The 14,972-nt window shown below is 40.9% G+C and overlaps 1 protein-coding gene across 1 annotated transcript in view; it reads right to left on the reverse strand.

The window, feature by feature from the left end:
• Positions 1-4,831: 4,831 nt before the first annotated feature.
• Positions 4,832-14,972, reverse strand: part of LOC126428424 (uncharacterized) — a 118,223-nt gene continuing 108,082 nt past the window's right edge. Inside the window, exon 9 of the mRNA XM_050090351.1 lies at positions 4,832-5,768. Within this exon, the coding sequence (XP_049946308.1) occupies positions 5,444-5,768 (325 nt within the window). The 3' untranslated portion in view covers positions 4,832-5,443. The remainder of the gene's footprint in view (positions 5,769-14,972) is intronic.

Raw genomic sequence — 14,972 nt, forward strand, 5'->3', positions numbered from 1 at the left:
CTGGCGAGCCCCTGCAACACAGTTATTACTGGAAACCCAGATGTACGACTAGCCGAAAAACAGGCAACCGCAGGGAAACCGTACTGTACACAGCACGCAAACCAGCCACACACACCCCCTACACCGTCTGTGAGCCGATCTATGTCCGATCGCCCACTAATCCACAACGACCTTGAACTGCTGCAGGGACGCAGCAACTGCAGCAAGCGCCGCAACAAGCTCCAACAACGACAAAGGTAACGATGCACGATACCTCGAACTAACACAACCACACCTTGCATGCACTGTCGCAGATAGCAAACCGCTACTGCCCTTACTACCCGTCCTACTGTCGCAGAGGTTTGTTTTTCCCTTGGCTCTTGCCTTGGCACTTTTTTTTCCTCTGCCCTTACAACCGCTACCCTTCAATCGTTTTCGGCCACTTCTATCTCCTGATGGACCATGTTAATGAGTAATCCTACCCAGACGCATGGACAACATCACAGCCCGCATCCTGTGACGCCTGATTCAAAAACTAACATGTTTACGGAGGTGACAGTAGAACTTTTGGTTTGGTCACCACGTTGGTGTGGGCGTGGAGGGGCTCCATCCTTGTGTAAGAAATGGAATGAGTGTTTAGCCCCTTCTTGTTTCGCTGCTATGCACTACTTCCTTTTCGAAAATGCATGTAGAACTGCTGCTGGAGTACCCTTAGCTACTGAATGGGAAAGCTCTTTTCACAAATAGCTATTACTGGAAATTTCTTGATGTCAATGAAAAGAGTACAATTGGGACCAGGAGTTATGATAACAAATGATAAATATTATAGGAGAATAAATTGGGTGTAGCATGAGGTGAATATGTGTGATGACGATACTAAAGCATGGTTCTCTGAAATTAAACACCTAATAGTAGGGAACTACAAGTACGTATTGTCAAGTCCGGGCATGCTAATGGGGATGCTAAACGCTGCCTCAACTACACTTGGACTGCTACCTACCAATTATAGAATGACAGTACAACCATGAGTGATTACATTGAGATCAAGTAATGATTCTATGACAAAATACATTGCAAACGGGGCTTTGGCAAATGAGATATGCATTGCACTACATCGACAGAATTTGGCATTACTTGGGATAAATTTGAGCAAGGACAAAACCTTCATCTTCAGATCTGGGTTTGGAGAATACACCTCATGGTATATGGACAAAAACTTCGTAGCTCAATTTGGTGTTGAAACTGCTAGCATAAAACCAGGAGGAATAAATCCTGCAGATGATTTTTACAACATTGCTCGTCAAACAGCAACTGCCCTGGCAACCCTTACCATGAACCACATTGGTGCCGAGGCAAGACTCCGATTGGGGATTGATGGAGTAAGAAGACTTTGGAGGATCGAGAAAAATTATAAGAAGAGGAAAGGAGTTTCAGGAGAAGTTCTTCTAACATCTGACGGAGGAAGGCACCCATGGAATGTTACAAATTGCCACCTGCAAGAGATTCCTCTTAAGGAGAGAATATGCCAAACTGTGAAGAAAGGGACTACCTAATGAAATGTCTCAATCCAAACAACCCTTTCTTGGAGGAGCCAAAAGAGGAACTGAGCTATTCAAAGGAACATGGGTGTCTCAGACTCATTGAGGTAGATGTCCCAAGAACCATTTTTCATTATTTGAAGATGAGCAATAGGACAGACAGTAAGGATGAATCAAAGAGGAGAGCTGAAGAAGAGAAAGCATTTGGTGAAGCAGTAAGCATAGCTAAAATGTCCGACCCAACTTTACATTTGGATGTTCCAAATTTGAATGTTACTCTGTCTTCCAGAATAAAAGGTATTATTGAAACGGAGTCATCTGATTTAGAGTTCACAGAAGAAGAGGCTTCACTGATCTCACAGGCCTTAAATTATTTGGACACTGGTAAAAAACCTGAGCAAAAACTAACATGTTTACGGAGGTGACAGTAGAACTTTTGGTCACCACGTTGGTGTGGGCGTGGAGGGGCCCCATCCTTGTGTAATAAATGGAATGAGTGTTTAAGCCCCCTCTTGTTTCGCTGCTATGCACTAGCCGAAAAACAGGCAACCGCAGGGAAACCGTACTGTACACAGCACGCAAACCAGCCACACACACCCCCTACACCGTCTGTGAGCCGATCTATGTCCGATCGCCCACTAATCCACAACGACCTTGAACTGCTGCAGGGACGCAGCAACTGCAGCAAGCGCCGCAACAAGCTCCAACAACGACAAAGGTAACGATGCACGATACCTCGAACTAACACAACCACACCTTGCATGCACTGTCGCAGATATGCATTGCACTACATCGACAGAATTTGGCATTAGTTGGGATAAATTTGAGCAAGGACAAAACCTTCATCTTCAGATCTGTGTTTGGAGAATACACCTCATGGTATATGGACAAAAACTTCGTAGCTCAATTTGGTGTTGAAACTGCTAGCATAAAACCAGGAGGAATAAATCCTGCAGATGATTTTTACAACATTGCTCGTCAAACAGCAACTGCCCTGGCAACCCTTAAGGAGAGAATATGCCAAACTGATGAAGAAAGGGACTACCTAATGAAATGTCTCAATCCAAACAACCCTTTCTTGGAGGAGCCAAACGAGGAATGAGTGTTTAGCCCCCTCTTGTTTCGCTGCTATGCACTAGCCGAAAAACAGGCAACCGCAGGGAAACCGTACTGTACACAGCACGCAAACCAGCCCCACACACCCCCTACACCGTGGTGAAGCAGTAAGCATAGCTAAAATGGCCGACCCAACTTTACATTTGGATGTTCCAAATTTGAATGTTACTCTGTCTGCCAGAATAAAAGGTATTATTGAAACGGAGTCATCTGATTTAGAGTTCACAGAAGGAGAGGCTTCACTGATCTCACAGGCCTTACATTATTTGGACACTGGTAAAAAACCTGAGCAGGATGATGACTTTTATGATACTGATTTTGAAGATCTGTAAATATGTTTGTACAAGTAAATTTTCTTATGTTCTGTCAATTGTATCTTTATGTGTGTGTGTGTGTGTGTGTGTGTGTGTGTGTGTGTGTGTGTGTGTGTGGAGGGGGCAGGGGGGGGGGGGGTGTCCTCTAGCTCAGCAAAGGATAACTCCAAAAGCTAGAAGGTTTTCAGAAAGGAAGTGTGCACTGATATGAAACTTTGGGGCAGATTAAAACTGTGGATCATACCAAGATACGAACTTGGGACCTTTGCCTTTCACAGGCAAGAGCTCTATCGACTGAGCTAGCAAAGCACAACTCACAACTCATGCTCAAAGCTTTACTTTTGCCAGTGTCCACCTGTACCTCGTCTCCCACACTTCACAGAGGCTCTCCAGCAAAATTTGCACGACTAGCACTCCTCGAATGGAGGATATTGTGGAGACGTGGCTTAGCCACTGCCTAGGGGATGTCTCAAGAAGGGAATTAAGCCATGTCACCCTAGGATCCTTTCTTTGAAGAGTGCTAGTCTTACAAGTCTTGCAGGAGAGCTTCTGTTAAGTTTGGAAGGCAGGAGACGAGGTACTTGTGGAAGTAAAGCTGTGAGAACAGGTTGTGAGTCACGGTTGGATAGCTCAGTCGATAGAGCACTTGTAGAGCACTTGTTTGCAAAAATCCAAAGGTCTCGAGTTCTACTCTCGGTCCAGTACACAGTTTTAATCTGGCAGGAATTTCAAGTTCCTTTCATTTGTGTGTGCATATCAACAACTTAACACTCCTGCTTTTTGGTGAGTGGTCTCCTTAAACCCAAATCCAATTGTTTCCATTGAATCTCCACATCACTTAGTGGTGAATGATACAGTAGTTTGAAAGGCACATTGGAAAACAGTGACACAGTGGGGATTCAATTCTACAAGCTTCCCACTTCTAACTAGACGCATTACCACTAGATCACCATACCGTATGTGAGCTTGTAGATTTCAATTCACACATCCCGTCAAGGCATAAAAAATGAAGCTATCTAGGTTCAAAATAGATAGCGAGTAAAACTGGCACCAATAAATATATCTGATGAGAAAGGGGAAAAATTGTGTTCTAGTAACACTGAACAGCTCACTTCCCTAAGCACTGCCTTCTGCATACATGGAAGAATAAAGGTGTGGCATGTTCCAGACACATCATAATTAACATTCCTAGTGTGTTTTGGTTGCTGGATCATTGTGTTAAAGAAGATGAAAGGTTTTTTTAAATAATCATCAGTAGAGATGAAGTGTAATTTTATCACTTTGAAATGTAACATCTTGTAATGAAAACAGCCAAGAGTCTCCAGCCACAACGAAATTCTTGAGTGAACCCTCTGTAGGAAGAATGAAGCTCTATTTTTTGGCACACACAAGGGCCAGTTCTGGAACATTACCTGCACCTGAGGACAGTGGAAACCTTGAGCAACAATGGAAGAAGTGCACTGAAAAAAAGGCAGGGCCACTATGTAGACAAATTATGTCAATGTAAATTTAGTAGAAAAAATGTTGCACATACTATTCAGCTTAAAATCTTGTATGTAGAAGTACAGGTACTAGGAAATGAAACAAGGTGAGAAACAATGGCTCTAAGGAGATTATGACATTAGCAGTAGGCCTTCATGTTTTCCAGCATTGAATGTTCACTTTTGATCAAAGTATTTTAAATGAATTTCATTTATCAACTGTTGATTTGGTTTTGCCAACTGTCACTTACTCTCTCCTTTAACTCCGGCAATTTAGAAGATGCCGCCACAGAATATAGGCACTTGCTCTGTGCGCCAATAATAACAGTGAAATATGGGGAAGCATCAATGATCAATTCTGTTTGGAGTTTCCCAGTAAGGCAGTTATTTTGAACATAAGAACTTAAAAAAAATGCTCATTTCATTTTCAATAGTGCACCACATGGGCATTTCCTTCAGTTTACAATTTCTTGCACTAAAATACATCCCAATAACAGCTTTGTTCACAGTTGCAACAAGAGAAATTAACTGCATCACAAAATTCCTAATTTAACTTAACTGATGTCTTTGGACAAAGCCGAAAGCTGTCCAACAAGCCTAACTAATACACTTGATATGTAACATCTCCATGCTAAATGTTTAAGAAAACTGTAAGCTATTTGTTTGAGCAATAATGAATCAATCACATATATAACACAGATACAATTAGTGACTAGAATAAATTCTATGAAACCTAATAAAACATACAAAATTGACTTGCAACATTATTTTGAAATACTTGTTGGTACTACTAAAAGAAAATTATCCACCCTTTAGAAACAAGAGCCATAAAATAACATTACTGCAAAATTGCAGGTAATGTTTCAGAAAACTTTTCTTCTTTCTTTCAGGTAACAAATTTCATCAAAGATCAGAGCATTTCACACTGTAGTGAGAATTTTCATATTCTGAATCACACATGCAACATTCGTTTATTCTTCAAATGTGAAATTTCAGGGTCACTCTCAATGCTGGGTCACTCAAGCTCCCCGTTCTCCAGAAACAGGAGCGAGACGTCGACGTCTTCAATGTCGCTGCAGGCACCGCCGGCGCAGTAATTCTCAGAGTTGTAGTTTCCGGCTGCGTTGCCACCACCTGGACCCGCTCCGTTCCCTCCTCCCACATCATCATCATCATCGTCATCATCATCATAATCGGAGGAGTCGTCACTCAAGTCGCTCTCGGAGAACACGGACGGAGGCTCGTCACGCACCATGCCAAAAATCTGCAGATCGGCCATTCGCTCGTGCAATTCTTCCACGACGCTTCTATCACCCTCGCTGTTCTCTAGATGTAGCTTCCTGTGCACAGATTGAAAAAACTTAATTGTTAATACAGAAAGCATTATATTTCCAACTTATTTCCTTTCTTTCTTCAACAGTCATATGACAATACTGTGGAGCAAGGTAACTGACGAACTATTTTTTATCTTGTGAGTCACTTGCAAGAATGAAACATTGAGGGACATTCAGTTACATTCCACTAATATACTGTTACTGGATAATCCATTCATTCAGGTGTTTTATTTATGGAATTTAATTCAGATACAGTGGCCGAAGCACAGTAACCAATTTTCATCCAAAGCACTGTGTGAGCTCATTTGTTTGTTAGGAAAGGGAGACCGAAACTGTTTGCCCCGTTTTGGCTGGTCAGCAATGACAGAATCGAGGCACACACCCCGCAATCTTCCTCAAACGATTTTACAGAAACTATTTGGGCTTCTTGATGATATGCCCATCATTTCATTCATGGTCATAGTTATCGTGATATTTCCACAGAAGTAAGACACTGCACAAAGATTGAAAGAGTTTGCAATGGAAAATAGGGCTCTCTATGCAGATGACGAAGAAATTGAAGAAATGTATGATGAAATAAAAGAAATTATTCAGATAGAGAAGGGAGACGAAAATTTAATAGTCATGAGTGAGTGGAATTCAATAGTAGGAAAAGGGAGAGAAGAAAACATAGTAGGTGAATATGGATTGGGGCTAAGAAATGAAAGAGGAAGCCGTCTGGTATAATTTTGCACAGAGCACAACTTAATCATAGCTAACACTTGGTTCAAGAATCATAAAAGAAGGTTGTATACATGGAAGAAGCCTGGAGATACTGACAGGTTTAAGATAGATTATATAATGGTAAGACAGAGATTTAGGAACCAGGTTTTAAATTGTAAGACATTTTCAGGGGCAGATGTGGACTCTGACCACAATCTATTGGTTATGAACTGTAGATTAAAACTGAAGAAACTGAAAAAAGGTGGGAATTTAAGGAGATGGGACCTGGATAAACTGACTAAACCAGAGGGTGTACAGAGTTTCAGGGAGAGCATAAGGGAACAATTGACAGGAATTGGGGAAAGAAATACAGTAGAAGAAGAATGGGTAGCTTTGAGGGATGAAGTAGCGAAGCCAGCAGAGGATCAAGTAGGTAAAAAGACGAGGGCTAGCAGAAATCTTTGGGTAACAGAAGATATATTGAATTTAATTGATGAAAGAAGAAAATATAAAAATTCAGTAAAAGAAGCAGGCAAAAAGGAATACAAACGTCTGAAAATTGAGATCAACGGGAAGTGCAAAATGGCTAAGCATGGATGGCTAGAGGACGAATGTAAGGATGTAGAGGCTTGTCTCACTAGGGGTAAGATAGATACTGCCTACAGGAAAATTAAAGAGACCTTTGGAGAGAAGAGAACCACTTGTATGAATATCAAGAGCTCAGATGGAAACCCAGTTCTAAGCAAAGAAGGGAAGGCACAAAGGTGGAAGGAGTATGTAGAGGGTTTATACAAGGGCGATGTACTTGAGGACAATATTCTGGAAATGGAAGAGGATGTAGATGAAGACGAAATGGGAGATAAGATACTGCGTGAAGAGTTTGACAGAGCACTGAAAGACCTGAGTCGAAACAAGGCCCCGGGAATAGACAACATTCCATTAAAACTACTGATGGCCTTGGGAGAGCCAGTAATGACAAAACTCTACCATCAGGTGAGCAAGATGTATGAGACAGGCGAAATACCCTCAGACTTCAAGAAGAATATAATAATTCCAATCCCAAAGAAAGCAGGTGTTGACAGATGTGAAAATAAGCGAACTATCAGTTTAATAAGCCACGGCTGCAAAATACTAATGCGAATTCTTTACAGACGAATGGAAAAACTAGTAGAAGCGGACCTCGGGGAAGATCAGTTTGGATTCCGTAGAAATATTGGAACACGTAAGGCAATACTGACCCTACAACTTATCTTGGAAGCTAGATTAAGGAAAGGCAAACCTACGTTTCTAGCGTTTGTAGACTTAGAGAAAGCTTTGACAATGTTGACTGGAATACTCTCTTTCAGATTCTGAAGGTGGCAGGGGTAAAAAACTGGGAGCGAAAGGCTATTTACAATTTGTACAGAAACCAGATGGCAGTTATAAGAGTCGAGGGACATGAAAGGGAAGCAGTGGTTGAGAAGGGAGTGAGACAGGGTTGTATCCTATCCCCGATGTTATTCAATCTGTGTATCGAGCAAGCTGTGAAGGAAACAAAAGAAAAATTCGGAGTAGATATTAAAATCCATGGAGAATAAATAACAACTTTGAGGTTCAACGATAACATTGTAATGTTGCCAGAGACAGCAAAGGACTTGGAATGGCAGTTGAACGGAATGGATAGCGTCTTGAAACGAGGATATAAGATGAACATCAACAAAAGCAAAACGAGGATAATGGAATGTAGTCGAATTAAGTCGGGTGATGCTGTGGGAATTAGATTAGGAAATAAAACACTTAAAGTAGCAAAGGAGTTTTGCTATTTGGGGAGCAAAGTAACTGATATTGGTCGAAGTAGAGAGGATATAAAATGTAGACTGGCAATGGCAAGGAAAGCGTTTCCGATGAAGAGAAATTTGTTAACATCGAGTATAGATGTAAGTGTCAGGAAATCATTTCTGAAAGTATTTGCATGGAGTGTAGCCATGTACGGAAGTGAAACATGGACGATAACTAGTTTGGACAAGAAGAGAATAGAAGCTTTCGAAATGTGGTGCTACAGAAGAATGCTGAAGATTAGATGGGTAGATCATATAACTAATGAGGAGGTATTGAATAGAATTGGGGAGAAGAGGAGTTTGTGGCACAACTTGATTAGAAGAAAGGATCGGTTGGTAGGACATGTTCTGAGGCATCAAGGGATCACCAATTTAGCATTGGAGGGCAGCATGGAGTGTAAAAATCGTAGAGGGAGACCAAGAGATGAATACACTAAGCAAATTCAGAAGGATGTAGGTTGCAGTAGGTACTGGGAGATGAAGAAGCTTGCACAGGATAGAGTAGCATGGAGAGCTGCATAAAACCAGTCTCAGGACTGAAGACAACAACAACAACAACAACAACAACAACAACATGATTTTGCATATTACATAATATGTTGCTCCATATGAAATTTAGCTAACACGTTCTTTAGACTTGGGTGGTCGTTTCTGTCACCAATCTTGTGAAAACTGATCTGATGCACCACACTTGTTTGCTATCACACGCGCAATTGCACACGGAATTGCGAGAGAATTCTCAAAACGTGTTTTATTACATTTATTAAGTAAGGAACTGAGGAAAAATGATGAGTCAGTAGCTTGTTGTTGTTGTTGTTGTTGTTGTTGTTGTTGTCTTCAGTCCTGAGACTGGTTTGATGCAGCTCTCCATGCTACTCTATCCTGTGCAAGCTTTTTCATCTCCCAGTACCTACTGCAACCTACATCCTTCTGAATCTGTTTAGTGTATTCATCTCTTAGTCTCCCTCTACGATTTTTACCCCCCACACTGCCCTCCAATGCTAAATTGGTGATCCCTTGATGCCTCAGAACATGTCCTACCAACGGATCCCTTCTTCTAATCAAGTTGTGCCACAAACTTCTCTTCTCCCCGATCCTATTCAATACCTCCACATTAGTTATATGATCTACCCATCTAATCTTCAGCATTCTTCTGTAGCACCACATTTCGAAAGCTTCTATTCTCTTCTTGTCCAAACTAGTTATCGTCCATGTTTCACTTCCATACATGGCTACACTCCATACAAATACTTTCAGAAACAACTTCCTGACACTTAAATCTATACTCGATGTTAACAAATTTCTCTTCTTCAGAAACGCTTTCCTTGCCATTGCCAGTCTACATTTTATATCCTCTCTACTTTGACCATCATCAGTTATTTTGCTCCCTAAGTAACAGAACTCCTTCACTACTTTAAGTGTCTCATTTCCTAATCTAATTCCATCAGCATCACCCGACTTAATTCGACTACATTCCATTATCCTCGCTTTGCTTTTGGTGATGTTCATCTTATATCCTCCTTTCATGACACTGTCGATTCCATTACTATTCCAAGTCCTTTGCTGTCTCTGACAAAATTACAATGTCATCGGCGAACCTCAAAGTTGTTATTTCCTCTCCATGGAGTTTAATTCCTACTCTGAATTTTTCTTTTGTTTTCTTCTCTGCTTGCTCAATATACAGATTGAATAACACCGGGGAAACGCTACAACCCTGTCTCACTCCCTTCGCAACCACTGCTTCCCTTTCATGCCCCTCGACGATTATAACTGCCATCTGGTTTCTGTACAAATTGTAATTAGCCTTTCGCTCCCTGTATTTTACCCCTGCCACCTTCAGAATTTCGAAGAGAGTATTCCAGTCAACATTGTCAAAAGCTTTCTCTAAGTCTACAATTGCTAGAAACATAGGTTTGCCTTTCCTCAATCTTTCTTCTAAGATAAGTCGTAGGGTCAGTATTGCCTCACTTGTTCCAATATTTCTACGGAATCCAAACTGATCTTCCCCGATGTCGACTTCTACCAGTTCTTCCATTCGCCTGTAAAGAATTCGTGTTAGTTTTTTTGCATCCGTGACTTATTAAACTGACTGTTCGGTAATTTTCACATTTGTCAGCACCTGCTTTCTTTGGGATTGGAATTATTATATTCTTCTTGAAATCTAAGGGTATTTCGCCTGTTTCATACATCATGCTCACCAGATGGTAGAGTTTTGCCAGGACTGGCTCTCCCAAGGCCATCAGTAGTTCTAATGGAATGTTGTCTACTCCCGGGGCCTTGTTTCGACTCGTCTTTAAGGTGCTCTGTCAAACTCTTCTCTTGATATTTGTACAAGTGGTTCTCTTTAATTTTCCTGTAGGCAGTATATATCTTCCAGACCGCTGCGGTCCGGACAGAGAACTCAGAAAGAGACTCATAAAATGTCTTGTATGGAGTGGTGTTCTATATGGCGCTGAAACATGGACTATGAGGAAAAAAGACGGAGAAATGTGGAGGCTTTTGAGTTCTGGACATGGCGGAAGATGGAAAGAATAAGTTGGATGGACAGAGTAAGTTATGAAGAGGTACTGAGAAGAGTGGGAGAGAAAAGACAGTTACTAGATGTAATAAAGAGAAGAAAAAGAAACTGGATAGGGCATATATTAAAAAAGAATGACGGACTGATAAAAACAGTTTTAGAAGGTTATGTAGAAGGGAAAAGGAAGAGAGGAAGGAAGAGATTCCAGATACTGGATGACATGATGGACATACAGCAGCCTTAAGAAGGAAGCAATGGATCGCAGAAAATGGAGAGGCAAAGGATCTGCTAATATAGCAGATAACTGATGTTGATGGGTATCTATCTTACCCCTAGTGAGATAAGCCTCTACGTCCTTACATTTGTCCTCTAGCCATCCCTGCTTAGCCATTTTGCACTTCCTGTCGATCTCATTTTTGAGACGTTTGTATTCCTTTTTGCCTGCTTCATTTACTGCAATTTTATATTTTCTTCTTCCATCAATTAAATTCAATATGTCTTCTGTTACTCAAGGATTTCTACTAGCCCCCGTGTTTTTACATACTTCATCCTCTGCTGCCTTCACTACTTCATCCGTCAAAGCTACCCATTCCCCTTCTACTGTATTTCTTTCCCCCATTCCTGTTAATTGTTCCCGTATGCTCTCCCTGAAACTCTGTACAACCTCTGGTTTAGTCAGTTTATCCAGGTCCCATCTCCTTAAATTCCCACCTTTTTGCAGTTTCTTCAGTTTTAATCTACAGTTCATAACCAATAGATTGTGGTCAGAGTCCACATCTGCCCCTGGAAATGTCTTACAATTTAAAACTTGGTTTCTAAATCTCTGTCTTACCATTATATAATCTATCTTAAACCTGTCAGTATCTCCAGGCTTCTTCCGTGTATACAACCTTCTTTTATGATTCTTGTACCAAGTGTTAGCTATGATTAAGTTGTGCTCTGTGCAAAATTCTATCAGGCGGCTTCCTCTTTCATTTCTTCTCCAAATCCATATTCACCTACTACGTTTCTTCTCTCCCTTTTTCTACTACGGAATTCCAGTCACCCATGACTATTAAATTTTCATCTCCCTTCTCTACCTGAATAATTTCTTGTATTTCATCATACATTTCATCAATTTCTTCGTCATCTGCAGAGCTAGTTGGCATATAAACTTGTACTACTGTAGTAGGCGTAGGCTTCGTATCTATCTTGGCCACAACAATGCGTTCACTATGCTGTTTGTAGTAGCTTACCCACACTCCTATTTTTCTATTCATTATTAAACCGACTCCTGTCTTACCCCTATTTGATTTTGTATTTATAACCCTGTATTCGCCTGACCAAAAGTCTTGTTCCTCCTGCCACAGAACTTAACTAATTCCCACTATATCTAACTTTAACCTATCCACTTCCCTTTCTAAATTTTCTAACCTACCTGTTCGATTAAGGGATCTGACATTCCACGCTCCGATCCGTAGAACGCCAGTTTTCTTTCTCCTGATAATGACGTCGTCCTGAGTAGTCCCTGCCCGGAGATCCGAATGGGGGACTATTTTACCTCCGGAATATTTTACCCAAGAGGATGCCATCATCATCATTTAACCATACAGTAAAGCTGCATGCCCTCTGGAATAATTACGGCTGTAGTTTCCTGTTGCTTTCAGCCGTTCGCAGTACCAGCACAGCAAGGCCGTTTTGGTTAGTGTTACAAGGTCCGATCAGTCAATCATCCAGACTGTTGCCCCTGCAACTACTGAAAAGGCTGCTGCCCCTCTTCAGGAACCACACGTTTGTCTGGCCTCTCAACAGATACCCCTCCGTTGTGGTTGCACCTACGGTACGGCTATCTGTATCGCTGAGGCACGCAAGCCTCCCCACCAACGGCAAGGTCCATGGTTCTGGTGCAAATCCTATACAAAATCAGACAATATCTCTACCACTCATCTTGGCAGAGGTAAGAAAGATCTAGAAGTATTGTCTCTGTTTAATGGCAGTACTGCTAAATCTTTCTCTTTAAAAGAAGATTTTTAACAACCATTTCTGCATTTGCTTCATTATCCCAAATTTTGGTTCCTGTTTGATCCATCAGTGTTCAAAACATTAACTTTGGAACCACTAACAGCCATAGCTAAACCAGAAATTATTTGGGTTTTGTGAGAGGTCTTTTAATATGATTCCGCTATGGCAGTCGCTGAAGACTTCACACATTGCCCATTTGGCCGCTAATCATGTTTGCTGTATGAAACTGCCTACAGATGAATGTGTGAAGTCTCGAGAGATGAAACTAATATCTCTCATCCAGTTTACTCAGTGTACTTTTTCTACTTGATTTAGTTGCTCTTTGTACTAGGATAATATAGGTAAAACTACTTCATGGTGACTGATACCAGTTTGTATGTAGACACTTTTAAAGTGGTCCGGTCTACTGTTGCCATTGGGATGTAATGTATTTCCATTGTGAGTGGGCTTTCAACGTACCTGTTCTAAGAAATTTTCGGAGAAAGCATTCAGTATTGTTTTTCAGAATGTCCTGTCACACTCCCCAACTAAACTGTCATTTCCCAGTTGATTTTTGGATGATTAACATCTCTTCCAATTATGGGCGTATTGTTGGGAAACTGTATGTACAAGCAAACCGAGGTTTTCTCCGAAGTTTTTAGTTTCATGGTTGGTAGAGGGATGTATGTCCACCACTAATACTGAATCTTTCCAAAACACTGTAATGCAGCTTCAATTGCTACTTCACTGGATACAAATTTCTTGCCTACAAATACACCACCTCCATTCCCCACTGACCTCTCCTTTCGACACACACAAGGATTATCCCAAATATCTCACTGCTGTCAATTACAGGCGTTACTAGTTTTCTGTACCTAGTTCCACTGCTTCAAATTTTGGGACTTGGTTGCAAATCCAGCAGCAGCAGATCACTAAGATTTTAAGTCTGATCTACTGGCAGCGTTTCTTTCGGTCCCAGACTAATGTTTGGGCTCTCTTACAGCAGTAATGATTTGTACTGAAGTAGTGGAAGGAATGTTTAATAAGAATGATAACATCTAGAAACAACTGTTGATATCTAATGTTATGTTTAACTTTTATACCTTAATAGACTAAAAGAACACAATTGGTACCCTGTACTCATGTCCACAGATTCTTTTCACTGTCAATTCCTTCTGTGGCAGGATTTATAGAATCCTGTGGCTTTTACTTTTGTCATAAAACTTGTTCACACTTCTTCTGAACAGTAAGTTAAAACTGCTTAACAGTACAGTATCTTTAAAACAACACATGTAATAAATATAACAATATGGCATTTTATGTTTAAGGGTGAGAAAATTTAATGACCTGTTTTGTGGTGAGATCTCAGAAACATCAAACCAGTCAGTTCCACTGATACCACACTGTGCTGAGGTATACAAAAAGATCCTGGAGAGCAGAATCTAAACAAGAGTCAAAAATAAATTGAGAGAGAAGCCACATGGCTTCAGACCTGGGAGATCAACTGCTGACCTCATATCTGCAGTGATCCAGGAGCACCACTATGAATTTGGGTATGACCAGTAATTGCCATTCTCGATACAGAAAGGGTATCTGTCAAAGAAAGGTCTGCAAAGTACTAGAAAAGAAGGAAGTGGAAAGAGGCAAGAAGAAGAGTGGAGGAGATGTACTGCGGAAGTCTTGAGTTGGGTGAAAGTGGGAAATGAAAGGACGAATTGGTTCCAGAAGATAATTTGTGTGAAACAGGGCAGTGCATTGTCACATCTCCCCTTCATTGTAGTCTTGAATGAAATAGTAACTAAGGTGGTAGGAAAAACTGGAGAAGATGAAAGCAGTGCTGTCCATGGATGACTTGACGATCTGGAGAAACAGTAGCTTATGAAAAATTATGTCCTCAGCACAATAATAAATGTGTTATGTCTTCACTTATGCTGTTCCCCAACCTACAGCACTTCTCGTTTCACCAGCTAACGATGGCCATTAAAAATTAGTTTCTTTCACTGAAAATGTATGTTTTACTATAATAACATGGTAGGTAATAAAGTTTTGTTTAATAACCTTATGGCAAAACACTCTCCTCTTTGTCTTCTGTCATTTTCCAAAATCTCATTGTGATATTTCAAACCGTTTATTAAATATGAGCAATGTTGCAGGTATTTCCCTCTGGCTTTAACGCTGCTGTGCACAGTCACA

This window comes from Schistocerca serialis, chromosome 12 (genome assembly GCF_023864345.2).
Source record: "Schistocerca serialis cubense isolate TAMUIC-IGC-003099 chromosome 12, iqSchSeri2.2, whole genome shotgun sequence".
Taxonomy (NCBI): Eukaryota; Metazoa; Arthropoda; class Insecta; order Orthoptera; family Acrididae; genus Schistocerca; species Schistocerca serialis.